At 47.6% G+C, this 9,707-nt stretch overlaps 1 protein-coding gene across 9 annotated transcripts in view; it reads left to right on the plus strand.

The window, feature by feature from the left end:
• Positions 1-3,551, plus strand: part of PRKAG2 (protein kinase AMP-activated non-catalytic subunit gamma 2) — a 272,371-nt gene extending 268,820 nt beyond the window's left edge. For all 9 annotated transcript variants that reach the window (XM_073238191.1, XM_073238193.1, XM_073238187.1 and 6 more), the window contains one exon: positions 2,417-3,551. In XM_073238191.1, coding sequence (XP_073094292.1) covers positions 2,417-2,448 — 32 coding nt within the window. In that variant the 3' untranslated portion in view covers positions 2,449-3,551. The remainder of the gene's footprint in view (positions 1-2,416) is intronic.
• Positions 3,552-9,707: the final 6,156 nt, after the last annotated feature.

Here is a 9,707-nt window from a genome sequence, read left to right on the forward strand (position 1 = left end):
TTTTTATCATGAATGGATGTTGAATTTTGTCAAATGCTTTTTCAGCATCTATGGAGATGATGATGTGGTTTTTGTCTCTCTTTTTGTTGATGTGGTGGATGATGTTGATGGATTTTCTAATGTTGTACCATCCCTGCATCCCTGGGATGAATCCCACTTGGTCATGGTGTATGATCCTTTTGATATGCTGTTGAATTCTGTTTGCTAATATTTTATTGAGTATTTTTGCATCTACATTCATCAGGGATATTGGTCTGTAGTTTTCTTTTTTTGTGGTGTCTTTGCCTGGTTTTGGTATTAGGGTGATGTTGGCTTCATAGAATGAGTTTGGGAGTATTCCCTCCTCTTCTATTTTTTGGAAAACTTTAAGGAGAATGGGTATTATGTCTTCTCTGTGTGTCTGATAAAATTCCGAGGTAAATCCGTCCGGTCCCGGGGTTTTGTTCTTGGGTAGGTTTTTGATTACCGTTTCAATTTCTTTGCTCGTAATTGGTTTGTTTAACTTTTGTGTTTCTTCCTTGGTCCGTCTTGGGAGGTCGTATTTTTCTAGGAAGTTGTCCATTTCTTCTAGGTTTTCCAGCTTGTTGGCATAAGAATAATCTTTATAATCATGAAATACTGATAAAAGGACTAAGTGTGAGATTGTCCCTAGCATGACTTTTAATGACCTAAAACTGGAAGTAACCTAAATATCTTTGAGCAAAAAAACGAGCAGATTGCATTACATTCCTTCAGTGGAATGCTCCAGGGCACCGGCAGTGAGCACGCCCCACTCTGTTCCACGCAGGGTACCTCGGGGACAGAACGAGCAGGGGGCAGGCCAATCCAGAGAGTGCGCCTCCATTTACGTACAGCTATACGGCTCCTCATGCACACTACGAAAAGCCCCCAGCTCTGGACAGACTTCCCCACAGGAACATAATTGACACCTTCAGAAAAAGACCCTTTTCCAGACGGCAGGCCCTGGGCCAAGGCACACAGTTTGCCAAGGCCGAATTTCAGGCAGGACTGTGTGCATCACCAGCTCAGAGTAAACAGGTCAGGTTCTTTATCCTCTCTAAGCTTTGGCATCACAAACCTTAAGGATAAGAATACTGGGATGGGTGAGTTTAAGTTTTCCATCCAGACTGATATTTCGAAAATCCTAAGTCATTAATGCCCATCTGCAGGGAGAGCCTGTCCCAAAGCTGGAATATGAAATGTGCGTTGCCACAGAAATAACATTATACAGACAGGGATTCTATATCTAGGGATAAATTCTGTGTGGATAAATGCTGTTTATCTAGGGAAGTACTCTGTGTTCCTAATATCTGGATTTCAAGTAAACATTTGAAACAGAACTCCCTGGGAATTCTGGGACTCAAAAAGCAGGGTCTGCCTCAGTCAGATCAGCAGCAGCTGAGATGCTCGCATGCATGGGAGACAGCATCGTTGTAAGCATCAAACTGGGGGTCTAGCAGGGGGTCAGTCAGATCCCCAAGATCCCCCCAATCACTGAGCGTGGGCAAGCTGCTCACCTCACTTTGCCTCCATTCTGTCAACTGAAGAATGAGCAGGCCAAGACAGGCCCTATGTCCCTGCAAAGACACTTTGAATTGAAACAAGAAATGTGAGCAAAAGCTGTTTGTGCCGGATAAGGCAGCACACCCAGGACATGCCCTCCTGGGCGGGTCTTTATGGAATAATCAGTACGGGCATTTGGAGCCAGCATCCACCGTGTGTGACAAGGTACCCAGGGTCGTTCTTTTCGTGAGATAATGGACACCATTTCCCATTAAGGATTCAGGATAACAAAAAGTCTTCAGCAAGCAGCTCATTGTCAAACTTAATGCAGCCTGTCCAAACAATGCCACTCTACACAGGCAGCCGAGCCCCTTTCTGATAGATTGTTAGTGTCTTTCAAAAGTCTAATGGCTGCTACTGTTCTGATGAGAAAATAGGAGAAGCTGCTGTGATGAGAAAAAGTAGCCCTCCATACCAACGCATTTTGAATGTTCTAGCCAGATACGAGTAGATGTTCTATGTGATTATCCTTAAATATGTTACAATGCTTTTTCTTTTACATTTTTATACAAACAATGGGAATTCTGTGCACCTTCACTAAAATGTGTATGTTTCTTTTAAAGTTTTAACATGAGACCCCTTTTCCAAATTAAGTCTTGCATATTCAGAATTACAATATATAATATAAATGAAAAGCAGGCTGCAGTAACAGGAGATGGGGGCAGAGAGCTTGGGGCACACAAGTTCATTCCCACTGGTCCGTCTCCTGCAGCCTGTGTAACATCCCCTAAGACCTTGCGGAGCACAGATAGAAGGCACCACGTGGAAAGCCATTGCTGCCACCAGGTAGGGCATGCGAGCTGCAACACATACTTACGTCGCTTGGAAATGTTCATTTTCTCTCTACTGACAGGTGCCAAACAAAAGGCGAGAGAAACCGAATGAGTGCTGTGAATGGAGAAGCCCTCGTAGGAGAACTTGAACAAACGTTGTGGGTCACACCTTGCCTCATGAACGCTGACCACGATAGAGAATAACATGGCTAAGAATGTGTATCGGGGGTTGAGTGATGGGTGTTTTTCCAGTGATGATGAAATTAAACATAAAAGAGAGATTTATGTGTTTGAAGATTCAGGCTTGCATTAAGACTGCTTTCAGACCTTTGTCTGAAAGATTTCAAATGCTGTCTGTCGTTGAAGTGCACTGTGTCCTGAGATTTTTATTATTTTTCATTTCAAAGAATTACTGGTATATAACAGGTTATATGACATAAGGCGAGTGCATGGCATATTCAGATCTAGTGCCTTATGTCAACACAGCGATATGTCATCACTACTGCCCACCGCAGCAGGGGCGCGTGTGTGAAATGACACTGCCCTGCAGTGTGAGTCTTTGAACCTTTACCAAATCAGATTCTTTTCCTTAGATTTGTCAGCCAGTTGTAATTTGAATATAAATAATTGCTTTATAAAACCTCAATGACAGTTTTATGTTTAAGTGTTCTGAACTGTAATGTAAACAAGACTGCTTTACAACAGCTTTATTTATTTTTATTTTTACTCTCATGCAATTTTTTACACATCTTTTGGTGGCTAAACTTCACTGCACCCATTAATAAGCCATTGGTTGTTATTTTAAAATGGCAAATGCCTCATTTAAGTTTGGCTCTGAAAAGGAAATGACTTCTAAAATAGCCACTGTTAGGTTTTAAAAGCTGACATTTCTCAAGCGTGTGTGGAAACCTGCCCTGCCAGGCTGGAAACAGGCAGCAGTTGTAAGGAAACAAAGTGCCGGGAAGATGTCTATTTTTTCTTGTGTATTGAAATGTAAAATCATGATGTTTGTATGATGGCTGATGCGATTGTTTTTGTACATTTTACTGTGGCATATACAGTATTGTCATACGGATGAAAAGAAACACAGTGTTTCCTAATGTAAGTGCTCTGAAGATGTTGACACTGTATATACATATTATGAGTATAGTTTGGTTTTTTGTTTCTTTGTTGTTCTTTGGCAGATTGAAAAATTAAAATAAATCTTACTATCAACCATTTTGTCAGACAAGTTCTTTAAAATACCATGTATTTCAGCATATACTAAGATTCTACATGGCATTGCCCACTTAGATGTTTCTCCCTAAATAAAGGAGAACATGAATTCTCCTTTTTCTCCCTCATCAGAAAAAAACTTAATGATTTGATTCGTAAACTTTATAGGTCCATTGTTAAATAGAGCATATTTAATTTAAAAGTGCCATGCAGAATTTCTTATGCTGAGATGCTACTTACCTGCTTCCTAGTGAGCCTCATACAAGAGGAAGCATGTGCGCACTTTCCCATACAAACAGTGGTGGTTGTGATTTAGGCCAATGACAGTATTTGTGAGGAAAGAAGTCACAAAGCTGCTAAAACAGTAGTTTTGAAACTCCAAGCCTCTGTTCTCAATCTGCTGCTCATTTGTGTAGCACATACAAGTGGGCATAGACCACACCCCACAGATGACCTGTGGTGTCCTCTGCCTCAGAAAACCATTGAGGGCCACTTACAAAGAAATGTTAGCCTCTTCCCTTCCCACAAGGCACCATGTCCAGCAGGCCTCCGACCAGCCCTGAGGGTACTTCCTGGGGGTTTCAGGCTGCGTGCATGTGTCAGGCACACCAGTTTGCAGTAGACCTGCAGGTGTTACACACGTGGGCTTGAGCAGAGCAGCCCGTTGTCCTCAGACTAAGAGCTGCTAAGAGAGCATTTGTTCTGGCAAGTACAGGGCTTCTACTACATGGGCTTCCAGCACCCTCTGGGGAAGAGGCAGTGTGGCACTGATGGAGGCCAGGTGGATCCTAAGGGGAAACACCACAGGCTCAGAGAAACCACTGTGGCACCTGCTCTGGAGGAGCCACAGGTGTCTGGAGCACCCTCATCACTGTGAGGCATGCAGGGCCCCGGGGCAGTGGGCTTGGCAGTGTCCCAGCCGGGGACTCTGGCCCTCACACCAAGGGGCAGCCAACAGCCCCTGCAAGGATTGCTGTGAACGAGTGAGTGATGGACAGGAGAGCAAGAGCACGTCCACCACCACCTCGGTTCACAAAGGGGGGTGTCCATGCTGTTTTGTGTTCTGGTGTGGATAAAGTGAAGGTCCCTTTGGCCAGGATTCTCACCTGGCCCTGGTTGACTGACTACACACGTGTGGGCAATACATTACTGACTCTAAGATCTCCGCTAGGTGCTCTGGGTGACACGGCTGCACAGCTGCAGGAGAGCAGAGGCTGGAGCGGTGGCAGCGCCACCATGGGAATAAAGGGGTATAACCCTTTCACCCAAGAACGTTCCACTGTCATTTCTTTGGTCTCATTGAATCTATAGTAAACTTCCCCGGGGCTGAAACCCATTGGCAAGACACCTAGTCTCTAACAAAAACTCAGGAATTTATTGAACCGATAACATTCGTAACACTTCCTTAGAGAACATGCGCCTGAGCAGATAATCCTCTTGCCCAGGCTTTATTCCCACGGTGGCAGGTCAGTCACTAGAATCCTGTCCACTCAGAGCGAGTCTGCAGGCAGCAAGCTGGTCTCTGCCTCTGGGCCTCTCTGCCTGCAGAGCCATTTCAGTCTCTGTCCTTGGCACTGCCTCCACTCCAGTCTCGTCTCTGCTCTCCTGCGGCCTTGCAGCCGTGCCACCGCGTCGCCCAGAGCACTGGGCGGAGCTCTTTATATAGTCAGTAATGACACATTGCCCACACGTGTGTAGTAAGCTAGCCAACCAGGGCCAGGTGAGAATCCCGGCCACAGGAACCTTCACTTTATCCATACCTGTTAAGCCACTGGTTCTCAATCCTAAGGAACATTTGGCAAAGTGGAGACATTTTCAGTTGTCACCACTGAGGGTGGGGAGACAGGGTGTGTATGTTACCTGGCACACATCCTACGCTGCACGGGATGCCCACCCCACCAAGACAATGAGAATCCAGCCCATGGTGTCAGTATTGTTGGGGTTAGAGACCCTGCCCTCAACAATTAGAATCCTGTGGGTAACTTGGTTATATTTGTTACTCCTAACTGAATCCACCTGTCCTTAGAAGACAAGCTCAGCAAGCCATCCTTCTGGGAAAGGGAACAATCAAAATAATGCACAGGTGAATTCCATAGGTCCATACAACCCTTGTCACAACTTCCTTCCCAAGCATCTTCAACAAAAGGGAATTTTGCTTTGCATAATAGCACTCTCAGGAGAAAATTTCTACCCATAGGGAATTAAGTAAAATTTACTGTTACTTTATTTTCATACAGAAACCTAGAACAGACTCCAAAATTGTTTTTCATATAAAACTATGGGCAAAGCTGGCATGATGTAAGTCTACATGCTGAAAGCACATTCACATGAAGCTGCTTAAACTCCCTCTCACTGTGGACGGCCTCTTGTTTCTTGGACTTAACATACTGCATGAAATTTTAACTTCAGATGCTGCAGGGAAAGTGGCCATTCCTATGACCAGGAATTCACCTGCCCCTAAACTATTTGATGATGTAACTGGCCTGTTGCCAGGGTGCTGCTTCCACACCTGCAGGCAATGAGCTACTATGGACTGAGTCACTACATGAAGAGCTCTGCCGGTGCTCTGGGTGGGGGCAGAGACAGCTTCAATAATCAAGATCACAGACCTGCAGACTGCTGAATGCAGATTTAATTCTAGTGATCAACTTACCGCCGTGAGAATAAAGTCGGGGTATAAATCCTTTCACCCCAAGAACGTTCCATTGTCATTCCTTGGTCTTGCTGAACCCGTAGCGAGCGTGCCCCAAGGCTGAAGCCCTCAGGGAGGGCAGATGTCGCCCAGGGAGGGGCGCGGCAAAGTGGTGATCAGCCCTCCCGGCAGTCCAGGGTTCCTTCTTGCACTGGATGTTGGGGGAGAAAATCTGGTTCCCAGGTCTCCAGACACCCTGCGCTTGGAGTACTGCTGACCTCCACCTACATGGCGCTTGAAGATCAGAATCTGCAACTTGCTGGACACCACTCTGACTTCAAGATTGTTTCCCTCTTGGGAAAACCTGCCCCGTGTCACGTGCTTTCGTTTGGGAGCAGAGCCCTAGGGCGCACGGGTCTGTGCTACACCGGAGACAGGGTCGGTCTCGCAGCCGTTCCTACTCGCCGCCGTCAGGAGCATCTCACCCTCCCCCGCTGCTCCTGGCCAGAGAATACGGGGAAGCGCCGCCACGCGTCACCGGCGCTCACTGGGCACCGGCCCCTGCCACCGCCTCCCTCCAGCGATCCCGTTGCCCCACCCCAGTCCCCGTGGGCTTTTGAGGAGGAAACGCTTCCCGACACCCGGGGCCAGCCGCTCGCGCCCCGCCGCGGGGCGCCCCCTCCCCACTTCCGCGTGGGGCCCCTGAAGCCCGTGCCCAGAGCGAGCCCTGTGCTGCTTCTGGGCTCGGCCTCAGTTGCAGAGACCACGCGGAACCTCGGACTGCTGCCCCCGAGGCCCCGACGTCCTGGCAGCGGAGATCATAGCGGGGAGGACCTGCCTTCAGCTTTACCCCGGGTGGACCCGCACAGGGGTCCCGGAAGGACGTGCCTATGAGGGCTTCTGGGGGCGAGAGCCTGGCCCCCTTCCTACACACAGGGCCCGTATCAGAGGAGGGGCTGGAGGCCCGGGCACCCGAGGGCAGAAGAAAGGGCTGCCCTCCCGGGACAGGGCGCCGGAGGGTGTGGCCGCCGAGGGAACCCACGGACAAGCTCTCGTCCCTCCTAAGGGGAACGGAGGAAGGACCCCAGCACCTGCTCGGACACTGCGACGCTTCACGATCGGGGCTGGGAGGCCCAGAGAGGTGCGCGCCTCGGGACAGCCCTCCCACCGCCACGAAGGAGCCCCGGGTCCTGGGCGTTCGCTCCTGAACACCGGAAAACCCGGAGGCGGCCGTTCCGTGGTATGTTGGGAATTCCCGCACACCACCCTTCTTTGCCCCTTGTCTTCTTTACGGCAGCTAAACAATTTCCAGAAACTTAAAAAAAAAAAAAAAGAACAACACTGTTGGAACAGCAGCCCCTGGGACAGGCCCTGCCCGGAAGTGTCAGGTGAGGGCAGGGGGCAGGGGGGTGGTCTCTGGTCGGGAGGTTTCCAGCCTGGAAGGAGGGGACTCGGGCAGGGCCCTCGGCACACATCAGCCCCTTACTTTCCGGAACAGCATCAAAGATGGGAGTTTAATCCCGATCAATTGGGTTTCAATATTCACTTATTAGTTTAGCAGCTATTACCCTGCAAGGGCCAAGGCACTATTCTAGGGCCTGGGCCACATCTGCGAATACAAGCAGCCCCTGTGCTCAGGAGTCTATATTCCAGTATTGGGAGAACATAAAGTCATAAAGTAGAGCAATATCCATGGGTCTTGAGGATTTTGCTCCAGCTGTTTTCTCTCACTGGAATTCCCTCCTAGATTCCAGCTCAGCTAACTCCCTCACCACCTTCAAGTCTTGCTGAAATCTCACCTTCTTGATGAGGCTTGTTTTCACTGTGTTCTATTAATAATTACTGCCAATATGGATAATGATGCAAAGGCATAGAAGGGGGAGGAAGAGATACACACCGCTAGGCGCTGCTTCCTGCCAGGCGCTCTGCTAAGCGCTCTGCACACATTCTCATTTCTAATCCTCACACAACATCATGAGGTCGTCTTTATTAGCCCAGAAATGTTAATTAACCTGGCTAAGTTTGTACCGCTTCAAATGTGAGGGCTTTGGGACTTGATAACAGGCCTGTCTGATTCCAAAGCCCATGCTCTTAATCCCAGTTCTAAATGGCTATTGTGGGTTGAATTATGGATTATGTCCCCCAAAAGGATTTGCTAGACTCCTCACCCCCAGGACCTGTAAATGTGACCTTATTTGGAAATAGGTCTTTGCAAATGTCATGAAGTTCTGATGAGGTCACACTGGAATAGGGCATGCTCTCTAAACTGGTGTCCTTATGAGAAGAGGAGAGGAACACAGAGATAGACTCACAGAGAGAAGGCCAGGTGACCACAGAGGCAGACTGATGAGTGTGACAAAGCTAGGTACTGAGTGTGTCCCATAATGAAAAGTTTTTAAAGCTTTACAAAAACTTTTCTAAAAAGCAAAGTTCACTTTCCTTTTAAAATAACGTTATCTTAACCTAGACATTAAAATTAAAATAAGTGATAGGAAAGACATTGCTGAGAATAAAAAAGCAGACATGAGATTTTTTTCAAATGGTAACAGGTTCATTTTCTGGTACCCTGAAATGCATTCATTAGAAATAGGGCATGCTACTACTATTAACTCATCGAAACTTTATAGATTTCAGATATCTTAACACAACTCTTGGTGTTGAATAATTGAGGTTTGGTCATTATATTTATGCACCTAAAAGTTCTGTTTATTACTCTATAAGTTGGTTGACCCAAAATCTTTTTCTTTGGAAACTGGCATTAAGAAGTGTAAACCGTTTTTGAAAGAGAACAGTGTGTACTCTCTTCTGTTATTTGCAAATAATCTTGGAAAATGAGCGCTCCTCACTTCTGTTCGTGAACCTAGAATGACAGTGAAAGTGAGCAGGGAGCACAGCTTGTGGGAGGGAAAATGACAGGGATGTGGCCTCCCCTGCAGGAGCCCCAGCAGCAACCCCACCCCCTCTGCCCAGCCACCACCATTCCGGGGGGGGAGTCACCCAGTGAAGGAACCCGCTGCCCATCCCCTGCCCCCGGCCCTTTGCTCGGGGTCCCGAATGGCCCACAGAGTCCCTCACCATCTGCCCCTCCCGCTCCTGCCCTCCTTGTCCAGCCCTATCCCAACGTCCAGGCCCTGACACCACCAACCCCGGGCCCTACTCCTTCTTGCACAACCCCACATGCTGCCATAGCTGACCCCAGCTGTCACTTCTTCATTTGCTTAGTTTTCCATCATCTGTCATTAACTCACCTCCAAACTCTCAGCAAGAAATGCTCGTCTCCTCGCCAAGAGGTAACCCCTCTTTCCTTTTTCTCGGAGACGTCACTCCTGGGCTGTGCCATCTTCCTGCTTCAGTCTGGACCAATGACTTTTCTAGACTTGTGCCCACCCAGATGATTGTCAATTTTCCATAATCAACATTTTACTTTGTTGCCAGTGTTTAAGTTTTTATATTATTTTCCTTCATTCTGCTTTCCTTGAGTTTATTCTATTCTTATCCTAACTTCTTGTATAGGTCACTAAACT

Source organism: Manis javanica, chromosome 6 (assembly GCF_040802235.1).
Source record: "Manis javanica isolate MJ-LG chromosome 6, MJ_LKY, whole genome shotgun sequence".
NCBI classification, from domain to species: domain Eukaryota; kingdom Metazoa; phylum Chordata; class Mammalia; order Pholidota; family Manidae; genus Manis; species Manis javanica.